General features: G+C 59.0%; 1 protein-coding gene across 1 annotated transcript in view; it reads left to right on the top strand.

The window, feature by feature from the left end:
• JPH3 (junctophilin 3) overlaps positions 1–10,990 on the top strand; it is an 81,174-nt gene extending 70,184 nt beyond the window's left edge. Inside the window, exons 3-5 of the mRNA XM_041771429.1 lie at positions 4,713–4,837; positions 6,681–7,579; positions 9,189–10,990. Of these exons, the coding sequence (XP_041627363.1) occupies positions 4,713–4,837; positions 6,681–7,579; positions 9,189–9,269 (1,105 nt within the window). The 3' untranslated portion in view covers positions 9,270–10,990. The remainder of the gene's footprint in view (positions 1–4,712; positions 4,838–6,680; positions 7,580–9,188) is intronic.
• Positions 10,991–18,102: the final 7,112 nt, after the last annotated feature.

Here is an 18,102-nt window from a genome sequence, read left to right as displayed (position 1 = left end):
GGGCTCCAGCGTGTGGTGCAGTGGTTCTCAGAGGTCCCCGGCCCGCCCGCCGGCAGCGTCACTGGAGCAGCGGGAATGCAGGTCTCTGGGCCCAGCCCCGCAGAGTCAGATACTCTGGGGCAGCCAGGATGTCCAGTGTGGCCCATCTGGACCCCGTAAGGTCACAGTCCCAGGTTCTGGGTGGACGGGGTGGCGGGGGGGACCGGTCCAGTACAGGTTGCAAGGGTGGAACCGGGTGGGGGATGCACTGGGACAGGTCACCCGGCATCCTCTGCCACCCTGTCTCCAGTAGCCAGAGGTGGTGGCCCGAGTCGGAGGGAGCCGTAGGGCGCTGCCCCCTCCCCGCCTGCCCGCTGGGCCCCTGTGGGGGTTGTGGGGGCAGGGGGCTCAGGTGCCTGGGGCTTCACCCCTCCACTCACTCACCCAGGGGGCCTGACTGCCCGGCCGGCCCTGAGAGTCTCCCACAGAATCAGCCCTCGTGACGCGCCGGGAGGCTTTCTTCTCTATTAAATGCACTCTTCTTGATTCAATTTTATTTTAGGGTTGGCACAGCACAGTCTTTCTCTCTATGTGTGAATGTATGTATGTAAATACACGTACGATGTTGGTGAATTAACGTTTGTGGTATTTTTACCAAGCGAATACATGGAAACCAAACAGTGGCCCCTGCAGGGGTGGCATGTGAGTGGGGCCAGGGGTGCAGCACGCCCTCCTCTCCGGCAGCCTGCCCACCATGGGAGGGAGGGTCCCCTGGGGGTGGGGGCTGAGGCCCTGTTCCTGGGCTCGCAGGCCACTGTGCTGGCCTGGAGGACCTGCTGCAGTGTCTGGGCTTGAGGCCGGGTGCTCACGGACGGTCTGCAGGTAGTGACCAGGCTCTCGCCGGCCAACGAGCCAGGCCCCACAGGCGAGGCGTAGATGCTGCCCAGACGTGCTGTGTCCAGCAGAACCCCTGCTCCAGCAGCAGACCTGCCTCACCCGGAGAAGGTGAGGGTGGGGAAGGGGGCTGGGGTGTGCTGACTTTGTTTACAGGGGTTTGGCCAGAAATGGAAGGGAGCATCAGTCTTGATGGGCTTTTTATTTTTATTTCAAACATTTTATTTATTTCAGAGAGCAAGTGCGCACGCACAGGAGCAGAGGGAGCGGTAGAGGGAGAAGCAGGTTCCCCGCTGAGCGGGGAGCCCGATGCGGGATTCCATCCTGGGACCCGGGATCACAACCTGAGCTGAGGGCAGATGCTTCACCAATGGAGCCACTCAGGCGTCCCTTGATGGGCCTTTTGGATGCGCCCCGCATGGGGGAGGTTGCTGTGGCCCAGCCACGTGTCCAGTGGGGACGGAGGACTGGGGGGGTGGCACCCACGTGTTTACACGTGTTGTTGGGGCTCCAAACAACGACCCGCTAGCCCGACACTTGGGGGGATTTCAGCCAAGTCCTGCATCACGAACACACGCTCTCGCTGCTGCTGTAGGAGCCCTCAGACTCGCTGCTTTAACCAACATGAAATCTCATGCATGTTTTCCTGCAACTCCATCCCGTGCGCCACCTCGTCTAATCCAGCCACCTGCACTTGGCTGTCGCTCTGCAAGCTCTAACCACGCCTCCTCAGCGACCGTCCGTGCAGTGTCTCTAGTGGCCACGCTGTGCCAGCCGTCTCTCAGTCCAGAGCCATTTGGGCTCCACATCCACCCACACCTGATTGACACCAGTAACTGTTGGGAACGGGGAGACTAGTGGGCAGCAGAGGACGTCCCGCCTTCCTGGGGAGGGGCCTGGCGGGGGTGTGTGCCTGCCCTAAGCCCCCCTCGTTCAGCCTAATAGCGCCGGGCCCTGAGCCAGACCCTCGATGCTGGGCTTCAGGTCATCCTGGCCCCTTCCAGTGGTCTTCCCTGAGCTCACTTGCCGTGGCCCCAGCCGCCTGCAGTGAGAGTCTTTGTGGGAAGCCCCTGAGGCCCCTGTGAGGCCGAGAACCTTCTTCCAGGCCCAGGGCCTGGCCATCCCTCCCCGGAGCCACAGGTCTGAGGGTGCCTGACGTGCCCCTCGCACCCTCAGGCACGCCCCGTGTGTGCGACCGGCTGGCGCTGCTCTCCTAGGTCCAGTTCGCTCGGTTTGCTCGTGAACATGCCCACGGGTCAGCTTCTTACTGGAAGGCGCCGGGGTGCGGGCCCTCATGGGGCTGCAGACGCCAACAGGCCTGCCCGTCGTCTGTCCACGGCGCCCCCCCCAAGTCCAGGAGCCCCTGGGTCCCCTCACCTGACCCTCTCCGTGGCTCCATTCTCAGCCCGCACGACATACTCCTTTTTCAGCATCCCAGCTCACGGGCAGGAGTGCCCTGCACACCCACGGGCCGGGCCTTCCTGGACTCGGTGCACGAATGTGTCCCAAGGCCCCTGTGGACAGCACCTGCTCACTTGCCAGCCGTGTACCCAGGTCCTGGGTGGGGGGCGCCACAGTGTGGGATGTGCGGGAGCCACACGCACTTGGGCCCTGTGACCATGGTGGGCGCCTTGTCAACACCACGTGGTTGTTCAGAAGCCCCCACGCTGGGGCAGGGTGGGAGGGGGACGGGCCTCCCTCTGGGTGACGGAAACGTCCTGGAAACAGACGCTAATACTTGTTGCACAGCCTGGTGAGCGCGCTCACTGCCCGACTGTGTTTCTGGCTTGTTATGTGAGCTTCAATTCCGTTGAAAAACTCAGTCCCCAAAGAATCATCTGGGCAGGAAGTCCAGAGCAGGCCCACTGCCTGACAGGGAGGCGGGGGTCCCTGGGTGCTTCGGGCCGTGGGGAGGAGTCACTGATGAGAAAGGGCCAGGGCCTGGGGAGTGCAGTGCAGGCACGAGCATGAAGACGCTGGAAACCACTGGGGGCCGTAAATGGGGCAGTTGTACAGCACACAAGTTATCGCTGGATGGAATGGCCATTGCCGCAAACCAAACCACCACATGGAACATTCTGGGAAGAGCTGTGGCATTCCCCCAGAGCCAAGCTCCGCTGCTGTGTGTTTCTGGGCATGCTGAGAAGGCCCCGTCAGCAAGAGCACCTCTCCTCCCCGGGCCAGGCCATCCGGCTGGGCCCTGTCTGTCCATCTGTGTTCGGGCTGCGTCTCAGCCTCAGGACCTCGCTGCATGGTGACGGCCGCTGGCCTTGCAGGGCCAGGAGAACACCGTGTGGGGCGCTTTGAGCAGAAGGTCAGGGGGACATGGGGACCCACCCAAAGGCCCCTGTGCACCAGGGCTGCGGCCGAGAGGCTGGGCAGGGTGTAGCAGAAGCGGCTCCTCCAGGGCTCCTGGGAGCCCCGGCACCTGGGGAAGGGGTCCCCACCTAGTAGTGACCACTCGTCAGCTGAGGAGTCATTGAGGACAGTCTGCCCCTCTCAGGGATGGGCCGTGGCACACTGGCTGCTCCAGGGCTGGGAAGCAGTGCCCTGGGGCCAGGCCAGCAGGCAGGTGGGAGGCTCAGCCACCCGCCTCTAACCATTAGAGGATGAGGAGGAGGAGGAGGAGGGTCCCCTGGAGTCCGGAGCTGGAGCCTCTGGGACCACTCTGGGTGGGGAGGTCGTCCTGCCAGCAGGTGCACCACCACCCACCCTGGGGTGTGGCACCATCAGGCTGGGCCACTGGCTCGTGTATGTGTGTGGAAGAGTCGCCCATGTCAGGCCTGAGCTTAGGGACTTCGGGCCCACACGTGAGGTCAGTGGTGCCAGAGTCTTGCCGGGGGGGAAGCTGAGTCACACAGAAGCGTGACCTCCCGGGGCCATGGCTCCCCAGGAAGGGCCGTGCCTGGGCTCCATGCGCAGTCACCCCCAGTTAAGAGCCAGTGGGAGATGGGCTTCTCCCAGCGCAGAGCCCGTGGGAAGCGGACATGCTTTCTCTCTAGAGACCATGATTCATGCTGACTTGGGGAAATCTTTCAAACTCTGAGCTGGTCTCCTCCACGCGTACAGGAGTGATACCAGCTTCCAGAAGGTGCCAGGTGATGGCCAAGACTGTGCCCTGCAGCGAGTGCTGAGGGTCGGGTGGCCGTGGGCCAGCAACCGTGAATCCAGCCCCGTCACCCTGGCTTCCCTTCCCAGAGCCCAGAAGGTGCCATGTGATGGGATGAGGGAGGAGGGCACGGCAAGGGGGTAGAGGCGGCCACGGGGTTGGCGCTCTCGCAAGGGGAGTCTGGCTCTGACACGGTCTCCAGCGCTGCCCACCGATGCCCTCACTGGGCCCGGTGCCAGGCCTGGAGCTGGGGTTCCTTATGCCCTCGGACCTGGTCCTGGCATCAGGCCTGGCCTGTTCGGGCTCTGGCGCCCGGCCGGCAGGTTGCTCACCCCCATTTGTGGCTGGGCACAGGTGTCCCCCAACTCTTCCTTCCCGGGCAGACCAGCATTGATCAAGCTCCTGCTTGTGTCGGAGGCTCAGAGATGAGATGGCCATGCGTTTTGTCCTCCAGGCTACGGACACGACACGGGGAAGGAGGGAGGCTCCTTACCGCGGGAGCTGGTGCTCGCTCGCCCGGGGTGAAGGCTGTCCTTTGGGTGCAGACATCTGTCCGAGGCCAGGTCCCGCCCTCGCTGTGGGGGGCCCTGTGCCTGGAGGCATTGGCAGACCCTCGGCCGGCTGCTGGGTGGGCAGTATGTTGGCTGAATGACTACAGGAGACTCGGAGGCCACTGGCCCTCCGCCTTGCTTCTGGGGCCCTTACCGCCCTCCCTGCCTCCCCCTGCCAGGACCTCCCACTCCCGGGCCAAGGCCGAGGCCGCCCTCACCGCAGCACAGAAGGCTCAGGAGGAGGCTCGCATCGCCAGGATCACTGCCAAAGAGTTCTCGCCTTCCTTCCAGCACCGGGAAAATGGTGAGTGCGCATCCCACAAGGGGCATCCGTGGCACCGCAGCACACGGCTCCCTCAGACGTGCATGTCGGGGTGCGAGGCTTCGGCATCACCCGCCCCTGCATCCCTGTGCACCATCTGTGCACCACGCCTGCTTTCCGTGGAGGTCACTGTCCGTGTCCTGTCCCTGCCTTTCCTGCTCCGGTCATTCTTCTGTAGCCACTCTGCCCACCCGGTGGCTCTCAGCCATGCAGAGGCTGCTAGGACAGCTGAGGAACTAGGGCTTCGGTCGTCATGAAATGTGGATCGCCACATGGGACTGGGGGTGCTGGCCGAGGTGGTTGGCGCAGCTCTAGAGCAGGGGGAGCTCTGGGCCCCTCCTCCGGCAGGTGCTAGAAGCCCGTGCATGTCAGCCGGCTGTATGCCCCTCTTGCATCACGAGGGGTTAACAAGGGCACAGCCGCGTGCAGCCCAGTGAGCCCACAGCCTGGGGCCAACAGGTGGCCTGGAGCCTCTGGGGTGAGTGATGACCAGAGGCTGCGGAGGCCCTTAGGGTGGACCAGCCGCCCCATATCTTTCCACCTTTGGAACCCCCGAACCACAGAAGGTTAGGACTAGAGAGCAAGAAACCACTCAAGGTTTTAGGGCCATGTGCCAGTCTGTCCTGAGATAACCCCAAGCTCTCCTACAGCTTGTGGCTCTAGGCCTCGCGGGTAGGGGTTCTGGCCTCCGGGGCAGCCAAGAGGCCAGGCCTGTTTTTGGGAGGCAGGAGGACCCGAGTGGCCTTGGCAACCCCAGGACTCTTGTAAGACAGGGGACGCCAATGTTGGGAGTCCAGCCACTGATACTGCATGTTCTGCCCTGATTCTGACAGTGATACTTCCAGGAACGACTTGTGCTCTGGAACTAATCTCAGCTGAGAATAATCTCCCGGCTGGTGGCCTGGGCAGTGGAGGTGCTAGAGCCGCACAAGAGGGCACAACTCCCTCTGCTGTGCGGAGTCCACAGGGCAGCTGGACCTGCAGCCTCCAGGTCTTACCACAGGGCATGGCGTCCTGGGCGCCCTGGCCCTTGGAAGTCCCAAACACAACAGCGCAGGGGTGTGATCACTGGCCCCCTAGGAACCCCAGTGCGGGAACCAGCCCTCGGTGTGGAGCTTCAGACCCTGTGCTTGAAGGGGTGCACTGTGCCCCCAGACACAGCCTCCCCGGGACCAGGTGGGGCCTCCTGTGGTCACCAACAGCCACGGTGACTACTCAGGTGTCTGAAGCTCTGCCTTGTACTGCTCCCTGCCCCATCTCAATATTCCAGAGGCAGGAGCAGGAGCCTTGTTGGCGTGTGTGGCCGATGGCATGGTGCACCTCTCCTCCCTCATAGATGGAGGGGCTGGGGCCCAGCCCTTGCCAGGCTGGGGGGCCATGTCTCCTGTGGCCCTTGCTGCCGCAGCTCAGAGACTCCAGCATGGGGGTGGAGAGGGGACAGCACGCTGCACCCAGGGAGGCCATGAGACCCTGGAGAAGGCCTCCTTACCAAGAGGCTTCCTTCACCTTCTGGAGGGACCTGGAGTACGGGTGGGCCGTGGGAGCACAGAGCAGGCTGGCCGTGCACTTGCACACTGAGCCTTGGGTAACCAGGGTGTAGCCAGGGGGGTGGACTGGAGCCTCCGTCCACCACTGCACCGTGGGACCTACCGTCTAAGTGCCCGCCAGGTGGGGGGCCTGTGGTTCTATGAAAGGGCTTTGGGCACCATGGCGAGGGCCCTCGCCCCATCCTGCTCTCCTGCGGTCCTCTAGTGAGGTCAGGCCTCACGAGACACCGAGGGTGTGAGTAACCCCACCCGTGTGTGCTTCCCGCCCCTCCATAAAGGGCTCGAGTACCAGCGGCCGAAGCACCCGATCTCCAGCAGTGATGTCGAGGTGGCCTCCACGGGGACGCCCTTGCAGCAGGAGAGCCCCGAGCTGTACCGCAAAGGCACCACCCCCTCGGACCTGACCCCCGACGACAGCCCCCTGCAGAGCTTCCCTGCCAGCCCCACGGCCACCCCGCCCCCGGCCCCTGCCTCACGGAACAAGGTTGCCCACTTCTCCCGGCAGGTGTCGGTGGATGAGGAGCGAGGCGGGGACATCCAGATGCTCCTGGAGGGCCGGGGAGGGGACTATCCCCGCAATAGCTGGGGTGAGGAGAAGGCCGGAGGCTCCAGGGGCATCCGCGGCGGTGCCCTCCGCAGCGGTCAGCCTGCGGACGACTTCCGCTCCCGAGGCTCGGGCCACAAGCAGCCCAGCAACCCCAAGTCCCGGGAGCGGCGGACGGAATCACCCCCCACGTTCTCCTGGACTTCCCACCACCGGGCCGGCAACCCTGGCTCTGGGGGTGCCAAGCTGCTGGAGCTGGACGAGGAGAAGCTGAGCAACTATGAGATGGAGATGAAGCCGCTGCTGAGGATGGACTCGTACGTGCAGGAGGTGCACCCCCAGAAGAGACGCTACAGCAAGGGGGCGGCCTGCCGGGGCTTGGGGGAGGACCACCGCGCCGACGACCGGGGCTTTGGGACCCAGAGACTGCGGTCCAAGTCCCAGAACAAGGACAGTGCCAGGCTGGGCCCCTGCGCGGAGCCCGCGGTGCAGAGGTTGGAGAGCCTGCGGCTGGGGGACCGGGCTGAGCCACGCCTGCTGCGCTGGGACTTGGCCTTCTCCCCGCCCCAGAGGTCCTCACCTGTGGCACTGGAGTCGGACGAGGAGAACGGGGACGAGCTCAAGTCCAGCACGGTGAGCGTCACCGGCCACTGGCAGTGCGGGGAGGGACCCTCCCCAGAGGAAGCCTGGGTGGGCAACAGGGTATGCACTTGGGCGGTTCTAGAAGCTCCCAAAAGAAACAGGGCTGTAGCGGGACTCCACTGCCTCTGAGGGTCCTCCCCTGCCCTGGCAAGGAGCCCTTGCTAACACTGGGTTTGAGGACGGTCCCAGGTCCTGGAGAACAAGGAGAGCTGGCCAAAGCAGCTGGGGCATTGCGCTGCACCCTGGCTCAGGACTGCTTTGTCCAGACCACACTTTTCTCACCTCTCTGCTTTGTCCAGACCTTCCCTTGGGGGCCAGGCGCTGGGGTCCTCCCACGATGCCCACTCTCATGGGCAAGGCCATCCATGCCAAGGCTTCCCTCCCCACGAGAGCTGCAGTCTTCACAAGTAGCCTGAGAATACAGCCCCTCTGGCTCACCTGCCTTTGGGATCTGACACTCAGGATGGGGTCATGATCTAGGTCACCACGTCCAGTGGGGGACACCAGGGCTTGCTCACGGTCCTTGTATGCCTCCAATGGCAGGCAGCATAGAGGATAGAATGTTGGCTCTGGGCTGGACTGTGTTGGGCCGGGTGGGTTCTCACACAGGAGGGACCTTCTGGGACCCTTCCCCTGGAGGCTTCCACCCTGCTCCCCTGGCCACAGCTTCTCAGACCCGCCTGGGCCAGCTGGGACCTGCAGCATCAGCCCACAAGGGCCTGTTCACCTGCTGGTGGAGGGCCACACGCCTGCGCCATGGGGTATGCAGAGCCTTGGACACATCTGGGACCCAGCAGAGCTGCCAGGTGGAGTCAGCGTCCATGCCTGTGCCCAGGAGTGGCACCATCTGGCACGTCAGGGCCCTGTGCTCCTTGAAGGGAAGCTTTCTGGGGTCAGGTGCCTCTGTCCTGTTGGTGGGCTGGTTCCTTGGTGTTTCTGCCTCCCCGTGCCCAAATCCCACCACAGAGCAGCCCTGAGTGCATCTGCTGGGCCAGATGAGCTGGCACCCAGAGCTCCGGCCACTGACCCAGCAGCCAGAAAGGTCTGCACACATTTGTATGTGGTGTGTGTGCCCATGTGTACACACATGTGCACAGTGCATGTGAAGTTATTTTAGGAAGCTGGATGAGGGACAGGGGTGGGAGAGGACCACGTTGGTGCTGGAAGATGAAGCGCCCTGGGGGAGAGGCACAAGCAGGTGGCTGGCTTCCAGCTGGGCTCTGCTGGTGCCCCTCGTCCAGCACGTGGCCTCTGCACTCCTCAGCGCTGAGGTCCCAGGGACAGCCAGCCCCAGGAAGGGAGGCTGTGGCCCGGGCAGCCATGCTCCAGGGGCAGGAAAGGCCGGGCGTTCTGGGTGGGCCACATGGGAAATCCCGGGGACAGTCATCTTTCATTCCAGCTGCAGAGCTGGGGACGTTTCATTGAGGCCACCTGGCGCATGGGGAGGGAAGATGTACAGGGGCTGCCCAGACCAGTCACTGCAGCCTGAGGAGGAGGACCCTCTCCCGGCCTTGGGCCACCACAGCACCTGCTTGGGGGAGGGGCGGGGAGGGGGCAGGCCGGGTGTGGGCTCAACTCTCCTGTCCTCCTCCTGTTGCAGGGCTCGGCTCCCATCCTGGTGGCCATGGTGATCTTGCTCAACATCGGAGTCGCCATTTTGTTTATTAACTTTTTCATCTGATGAGATGTCGCGTTAGCAAAAACGACTGGTGTACAAAAGGGACCTTAACACACGACAAAAGGGAAGGATCGTAACTCGGACAGCCCGACAACCACTTCCGAGTCTTTTCACAGAACAACATGATTGGGTATTACTCACAGTTTGCCTTTTTTTCTGGGTAATGTTTTTTGGATTTTAGCCAAAATTCTTTGCTTGTATAACACGATGCTGTGTGGCATGGCAGAAGGAGGCCAGCACGCCGACCCTCCAGCTTGGTGTGGAAAGGAAAGGGATCCCAGCAAATCAATGGCCGAAAACTAAAGCGGCCACGGTCCTCGCCGCCATCACAGCCGGCCTGGGACTGGAAGAGGAGGCAGTGGAGGAAGGCCCCCGCGTGTCCAGCTGTGCCCGGCCGATGGGGAAGCAGCTGCTGTCAGGCTGAGCACAGGAAGTCGGCTACCTCTGCTTTTCCTTTGGGTCCTGGCAGAGTGAGCGGGTGACCGTATGGGCGTGCAGCAGGGGGGAGAGGGAGTGCCATCCCCGTTGGCAGCAGCCTGGGCGTCTATTCGGAGTATGTGCTGTGTACTTGAGGAAGCAGGGACCTGCTGCCTCTTCTCTTCCCCCTGAAACGCCACATCCTGCCCTCTGCTCCCTCTGGCCTTGGAGGTGAGACTAGCTCCCCACAGAGTCTGAAAGGAAGGTCCTTCTGCTCCCCGGGTCTGCCCCCACACCCAAGCCCACCATCCTTCCCCCCAACCCCTCCCCCATCCCCAGGAAGCAGGGCTGCAGACAGGACCGAGGGTGGAGAGTGGCGTGGGGCCACTTAGCCCTCAGGCTGGCCCCAAGTGTGGCATTTGTACACTTGGCATGCAGCAGGTGTATCCAGGTCCCCTGGCCCCGTCCAACGTCTATGGCAGTGACCTGGCCCTCCGCACCATCCTCTCTCATGGTCACTCAGCACACGGTCCCTGCAGCGCTGTCCTGTGTGGGCCTCCCCTCCCCTCCCGATGTGCACACTCTGTCTAGATGCCTCATTCGTACCCTGGAGCTGAACTGGTCCCAGGACAGGAATGTGAACGAAAATTCCTAAGCAGTCGTAGCTTCTCCCTCTCACCCGAATACAAGTGGTTGAGTTTGGGTCTATATCCTCTACCACTGTTGCTCCATCATCCAAATGAAAGGAAAAAGGTTCCAGGAGGTTTGGGCGCCCCATGGTCTTAGCGCTGGAGCCAGCCCCAGCCCGTGGGTATGGACGTGTCTATGGGGCATGGCCACGTCCATACACAGGCCTCTGCGCTCACACCTGGGACGGCCCTCACCGGGAGCTTCCACAGCCGTCCTGGGCCCGGCCCGGCTATGGACTCTGCCTTGCTTTGCTTATGTTCAGCTGTTTCTCTGCTACCTTTCAAGCAGATTTCTTTACTACACTGCACTGGATTGCTATATTTTTAACCAGAAATAAACTAAAGATTAGAGCATGTTCCAGTTAAAGCCAGTTTTATTTTTTCCGTTCTACATTCACTCCCCACTTCTTCTCAGTTTGGCTTAGTCTGGGGGTCTTTTTTGGGGAGTGGGGACATAGGAGAGGGAGGCGAGGATCCGTAAGAAATACGTTGCTGGTAATGTCACTTTCTAAAGGGAAATTGCATCTTTTTGTACATCTTACTTTCCGTTCTTTTTTTTACTATCGAGTGGTTGCTGCAGATCTGAGGTGAACCAAATAAAGACTCCTGCTCCTTGCAGCTCAGAGTCCTCCATGCTGGGACATGGGTTTTATAGTTGTGTTTGTAACTCTTCATAAGGACCACAGATTTTAGTACATTCTGGTAACAGGATGACACAAAATGGTACCTACATTTGGTTACACACACACGTGCGCGTATGCATGTGCTGACCTGGGAGGCGCTCAGATAAATGTGTGTATGCCGCCCGGTGAAAGCAGGAGGGGCTCACACAGTGACTGGCTTGGGTCACATCACGCATCTGACCACTGAAACCACAGCTGTGGAACCCAGAGCGCTTGCCCTTTCCCTGCCCACCGGGGAACTACCCGTGGGTTCCACGAAGACCACAACGTCCCAGGTCTCAGAGACTCTAGAAGTGGATCTTGAAGTGGTTTCCAAACTGCTTAAGGACCGGGCAGCTCAGCAGGCATGAGTGCTTCCGTACACCTGGCTGGCTTTTCCTATAGGCCCCAAGCCTTGGGATCCCCCAACAGGTGTGCCTGTCCTACTTTGGGGCCGGGACAGCTAACCAGCATCTCTCCTGCATGTTCCCGATGGACGCGCATGTGGAGCTAGAAAAGGTCACACGGGACTGTCAGGAAGCATGGATGGACATGCGTGTCAGGGCTGGCCCCCTGTGGTACCAAGTGTTGACAAGTTTTAATTACTCCCAGAACAACCTCATGAGAGTCCTTTTCTCCCCTGACAGCTGCTTCCATGTGCTAGATGTGAAGTCAGAGGCCAAGAGCTCCTGAGTTGGGGCCTGTGGGGAAGGGGGCAGCCAGGTCACCGCTCCATGCCCAGCTCTTGCCGCCCTCCCTGGGCTGGGAGCCCTGAAGTCACATGTCACCTAGAAGACCTGGGCAGGATGCTGCCCTCCCCTCCCCACCCCCGGGTTCAGCAGGGGAGCTTGTCTGTGCCCACGGTACACCTGCTGCATTCACCAAAAATGTGAGGAAACTTACATGGCAGGCTACCTCTGCTTTCTGAAATTTGCTCAGGGCCTGTAAAGTGATTGGATAATTTCAAGCACATGAAAAATTATTCACACTTCCAAGCTTCCTCATCATTAGCACACGGGATTCCCAAAGACACAGAGCAGGGATGCAATACAGACGCCCAAATAAGTGACCAGGAAGAGGACATCGATGGAAAAAACTTCCGGGTACCCAAAAAAGTGCAATGCCCATTGCCAAAATCGCTCTCCCAAGAAGTCCACAGCCACATTTACCAGTTGATAAACTCACGTCTTTGCTGAAGCTACTACATGGGCTATGAGCACGTGTACGCAAACGCGAACACACACACACACACACATACACAGTGGCAGAGCTGGCTCCTCAGCACCTGTGCCAACCCAGATGCCCTGGTGCCTGGACTCGGCTCAGGTCTCACCAGCCCTCGGTGCCTGGTTTTGGTGCCCACACCAACAGGCACCCCACATCCTGGCTAATACCTGATGTCCCCACGTGGTCTTAGAAACGCTCCCTTTCACTTTCAACAGTCCCAGTTTGGAGGATAAATTACACGGGCACCCCACTTAAAACCAAAGGACGTTACTGAGAGCCTGACGGGCTCCATGTAGACGAACACCTGGGGGTACGAAGAAGATAATGTGCTGGTGTTTTCTGCATTTTTTTAGTTTGGGTTTTGGCCACCTTTCTTGATCCCCTCCTGAATCAGCACCAGTTGTGGGTCCCCTCTGGAGGCAGGTCTCATGGGCACTTGGGTGGACATGCCTCAGACACCCACAGTGCCCTCCTCTGGAGGCAGGTGCTCACTTCCTCTTTACAGACACAAGAGGACACCTCTCTAGACTAAGGAGAGGGCCAGCCTCAGGTCTGGACTAAGCTCACTTTCTCCAACTCCTATGGGTCTTGTCTTCCGGTTTTTCTTGCCTTTGGTCTCAGAAACTTAACATAAAGGTGCCTACTAGATTTTAAAGCCTCTCTGTCCACAGCCGCGTGTGCGGCCTGACCCCACATAATGGCCAGTACGGAGCAGAGCTGATGGCGTCTCATGTGTCCACGGTGTCCTGCCTTAGACAGGATTTGCTCATGTCAGATAAGCATAAATGTGAAGCAACAGGACCAGGAGTTCAGACAAAACAATGAGGAACAAGGGTGAAGTGTGCTCTTGCTGGCAAATGCAAGGTGCCTTGTTAGTTTTGTTCCCTGTCCAGGCCTGGCCATGTGTCCCGCGATACTGTCCGTAAGAGAAGACTGGAAAAATGATCTGTCCTCAAGTGTCCCTGAGATCTGTTCTCATGAAATGTTGCTAACTCAGCCTTAAAAGCAGAAAAAGTACAGTTGCCTTTGTTCAAAAACAGAAAAATGAAGCCGTATTTTTACAGTCTGAAAGCTCTGGAAACCAAGGGTCGCAGGTGCTGAAAGCCTCCATGGAAGAGGGTAGGAAGGACACCAGGCACCTAGGAAAGCTGCAGACAGGAGACACCAGCACCATGTGGCGCCCGGATGGTGAAAACTACTAAGGACGGCCTCACCTTCTCCAAAACTATAGCCCATGAGCTAGGAACAGAGGTCGCTTTCAGAGTCTGCCTCTGCGTAAAACCCCCACATGGAGATACTTGAGAGGTAGGGGGACAGACGCAAGCTCTCTGGCGTGTCCTTTGACCTCAGAGAGGCAGGCAGCCCTGCTGAGGGCAGATCTGCGCAGTTGAGAGCAGCCCAGGGCCAGTGTAGGTGCGGCAGCCCCGGCCTAGGGCTTCAGGGGATGGCGGGCAGGGAAGGCAGAGAACAGCACACCTCATACCTACCTCACTTGTCTGCGCCTCCCCCCACTCCCACCTGCTGAAGACCCCCACACACACCTCATTGCTGTGTCTGCGCATGCCCTCTCCCACTGCCCTTCCATCCTGTCTGAGCCGCAAATTCCCGGTGACACAGGGAAGTGGCAGCCCAAACTCATGAAGGGCAGGAGGCCCCAAGGGACGGCAGGGCAGGTGGGCAGGGCAGGTGTGGGCTGGGCCCTGCTCCCCCTACTTGTTGCTACTAGCACCTGCCCCGACGATTCATTCCATGCCCGCTATGAAGGTCAGAGGTCAGCGTGTGATCTAGCAGAGCAGCTTGAGATTTCTAGTCCCCTAAGATCAGAGTTATTGTCTCCCAGTGCTTCCTGTGCGAGGACACACGTCACAAATGAAGAGCTTTCCATCAGATGCTGTTCAACCATGAGGCCAATAGCACTCCTGCCACCTGAGGGGGTCTCCTTCCCTGAACACTGTCCATCCCCAGGATACCCTATACCCTCGTCTGCCTGCGGAAGGCAGGAGTGAGGAGGAGAGCTGCCCCCCAGGCACCCAGCAGGGAGAAGAAAGGTGTGGGTACAGGAGGGGGGTAGTCAGCTCCACAGGCACGCCCCAACACAGGCTGCTCCTGCAGCCCCAGCTTGGGATCCCTGGGTGGGCCCTGCTCTATGTAGCACTGTCACTGCCACCACCAGAGCAATGTGGCCTGCACTTCCAGCCTGATGCCCGCTGGTGCTGGGTCGGCCCTGTGCGTGGAATGCCGGCACTTGGGGTTACTGGCAGGCGGGGACCCCCCGCTGCCGAGCTGCTGGTGCCTCCAGTGCACTGAGCTGATGAACCCACAGCTGGACTCTGCTTACTTGTACCATTCACCACGTCCAAAGAAACAGCAACCGCTGTAGCCTGATCGAAACAAAACCGACGCAGCCCTCACTGCTCAGGTGAGCAGCGTGTGCACACGTGCCCTCACACTACACAGGAGACCGCTCACCCTGACAGAGATGCCTTTTTGTGAATTCTGACATAAATCGGTCTCGATCTGCGTTTTCTCTTTCCCACTTTCCCCCTGGTGCATGTAAACTTTAATACAGTGCAATCGTTTGTGCATTGACAAAAAGGGAATGTTAACTATGTTTTGATTTTTCTTATTGATGAAGCGGCTAAAAATGTTACCTCGCCATTTTATCTTTTAGCTGGGAAAAATAGCTTGGTTACTTATAAAATGAAAATTAAATACTTTTCCTTAATGAATGTAACACTTCAAATCATACCACTATTATGTATTTCACTATCTGAAAGCAAGGGATACTGTCAAGATTTAAAACAATTTTGCTCCTTTTAGTAATAAACATCATTTGAAAACTTTGGGTCCCTTGCATCATCTCATTACAGATCAGGGTCTTCACGGCAATCTCCTTCTAATGCCAAAATTTTGAGAGGGAGAAATGTGAATTCCCTCTTGGGGCAGAGCCTGCATTCCCCCTGGATGCAGCCCTGTGTCCTAGGACTTGGGCAGGAGGGCTCTGGGAGCCCAGCCTGACATGCACCCCCTCCTCCCTGAGTTAGCCCCACCAGCACCACTGGCCCCACACACTCCCCTCCACAGGCTCTGCCCCAGGGTCTCATGGCATCGCTTTGTTCAGCCTCCTTTGATTTATGTTCATGGGGAGCTTACTCAGCCTTCCTTTCTGACGAGTTTCTCCCACCTCAGGACAGCTCCCTAGATAATACTTGTGTCTTTCCAGACCCACCTCCCCAGTCCAGAGCCCTGGCACATGGCTCCCCCACTCCACAAGCCCAGCTCAGGTCTGGTCCAGAAGGTCCCACTCCTGCTCGGCACCAGCAAACCAGGCCCAGCACTGGCCGCACCCATGGGGGCTCAAGTCCTGATGGCTTATATCCTTGGCCACTGGCTGCACCCTAGCTTCCCACTGGGCACCAGTGCTGTTAGGTGACCAGGCCCAAACTGAACCCAGCACTGCCCATGCTCTCTCGCAGAAAAGAAATGAAGATGCCTCTGGTTATACTCAGGAGCCACTTGGGCCAGTAAGACAACACCGGTCTCTGCTGACCATGCACAAAGCCTGCTGTGTTCAAGACACCCGGCACATACATGGCAGTCACTTCGAAGGCTGCTTCAGTGGACGGCAGATGGATCTCACACTCACTCAAGCAGAAGCAGGTCATACCCAGTCCCAGTCAACACCATCACCATCTCCTCACCCCAGCACAAGTGGGGGGCTGGTTCCCAGGTGTGAACCTCACTTCGGTCACCTGAGCCTGACCTCCCCTGGGTGCCAGCCTCTGCCCCCTCGGTGTGTCTCCACCAACAGCTAGCTGCTGACTCCCTGCCCGTACAACTTGGTAAAAAACCCAAAAGATGTGAAAGTGCAATAAATACCATCTCGTATCTTCTAGAGACAAATGGAAAAACACTCTGAATGGTAAGGACGTCCAAGCTTAACTGGTAGTTCCTGGATATTTGTTCTATCCAACCCTACCCCAGAAATCCACCACCTCTGACCAGCCCTTTCGAATCCATCCTCCTGCAGCATGACCCAGAGAGCTGCTGAGCCGCCCCTGGGGCTCAGGGAGGATGGAGAACTGTTCACACTTGGACCCCCGCCCCTAGCTCCCTAGGAGCTCTGCTGGTGTCTGAGGGGGTGCAACCAGCAAACAGGCACTGTAGAGAACAGGGCAGAACCCAGTAACTGGGCCGCTGGGCCGGGGGCTTACCGACACCTCAGCCAACCAAGGAGCAGAGAAGACAGGGTGTAAAATCCTCTCAGAGCCCTCACTGACCTGGAATACAGCTGTTTCCAGCTGTTCTGACTCCAGAGATGCAGGCAATGGAGGCCTCAGGCTTCATACTGGCCACTCATGCCTGTGGTGGCCATCAGAGTGTCCAGAATGTCCACTGGGCACACCAGTCACCGAGAGACCTCACGGTGGTGTGCTGGTCCTGCTCCTGTGGATTCTCATGATCTGAGAACACATGGCCGCCTCTCCCGCTGCTGAACACCTAAAGTACGCCTTCCCTGGTGTTTGAATCACAGCAATTACGCAGCAGAGATAGCTCCTTCTCTGAAAGCTTGTTTGTTTATTCTCATTGGTCCACTCAAACTGAGTTTTTAGCATTAACCCTATGGATATGATGGCAGAACAAAAACTTGTTTGTAGAAGGAGTTTCTTTAGAGGATTTGCTAGTTCTCTTTCAACTTGGCTGATCCAAAAATACCTTCTGTCAAACCTGCTCTATCATACAATCAGTAACACACAGGCCTCTGACAAGACAGCTAGGGTAGAGCCAATACGCTCTTGCAAGGACCTCCTCCTAAAGCAGCCACACGGCAGGGGCTGGGGTGCCACGTCATAGGAGTGGGCAGGGCGGGCACCCAGGGGACCCGGGAGGCCCCACACTCCAGCCATGGCATTACCAGCAGCCATGCCTGAGGACCTTCCAGTGAGATTCCACCCCGAGTGCCCAAGGAAGACCTGGACTGCCCCAGCAACCAAGGGCAGTGCTATAAATACACCACTGGAGCCAGAGCACCCAGCTTGTCTACCAAACCCAGCCCACATCGACTGAATGGGTGCTGTGCTGCCTGACACCCAGCCTGGCCTCTCTCCAACGCCCCCACAGTACTGCCCCCAGAGCGGGCGGGGCTTGGGCAGGCAGACACACGGACAGGTTACCATCAGGGGAGAGCTTGTAAGTTCTAATCTGCTGGTGAGAGCTCATCCACTCCAGGCAAGTCTGACACGTGAGTTCACGCTGTCAAAGCTGGTGGGGACTGAGCAGCGTGACACCAGGATCAAGTCAGCCCTCATCCTTCCATGAACACCTTCCCAGGCCAGGCTCTGCTCTGCCTCAAGTGGGCATTACCACTCTTGTCTGGTAGAGTCCAGGCACTGTGGGGGATGGCCTGTTCCAGGGAACAGATGGCATGCTGGTCCTGTTACTAAAAACTCAAAATCTACATTCTCATTATAACAGATATTCAAGGTGAAAAAAGGTACCAGGTATGATTTCAAGGCCCAACTTGTGACCCCAATTATATGACGAAAACCGGTCCCAGCCACGAACCCTGGAGCAAGCACCAGTTGGTGGGGCACCATAGGCTGCCACCGTGAGGAACACCCACTCCACAGATGCTAGACAGCAGCACCATGTGGAGACAGCGGGGCCCCTGACCTCAGGCTTCCCATCCTCCTGTCACTTTGCCAGTGACAACCTGGAGCCTGAAAGGGAAAGAGCAGAGGGTGGCTCCTTTTCCCACAAAAGGCTGGCAGAGCAGTTCTGAGGAGTCAGGAATATTCAGAGGCCAGAGCACAGCCAGGGGCAGAGAAAATGCAGAACCAC

This window comes from Vulpes lagopus, chromosome 10, assembly GCF_018345385.1.
Source record: "Vulpes lagopus strain Blue_001 chromosome 10, ASM1834538v1, whole genome shotgun sequence".
Lineage (NCBI taxonomy): Eukaryota > Metazoa > Chordata > Mammalia > Carnivora > Canidae > Vulpes > Vulpes lagopus.
This window is presented reverse-complemented; position numbering and strand designations above follow the sequence as displayed.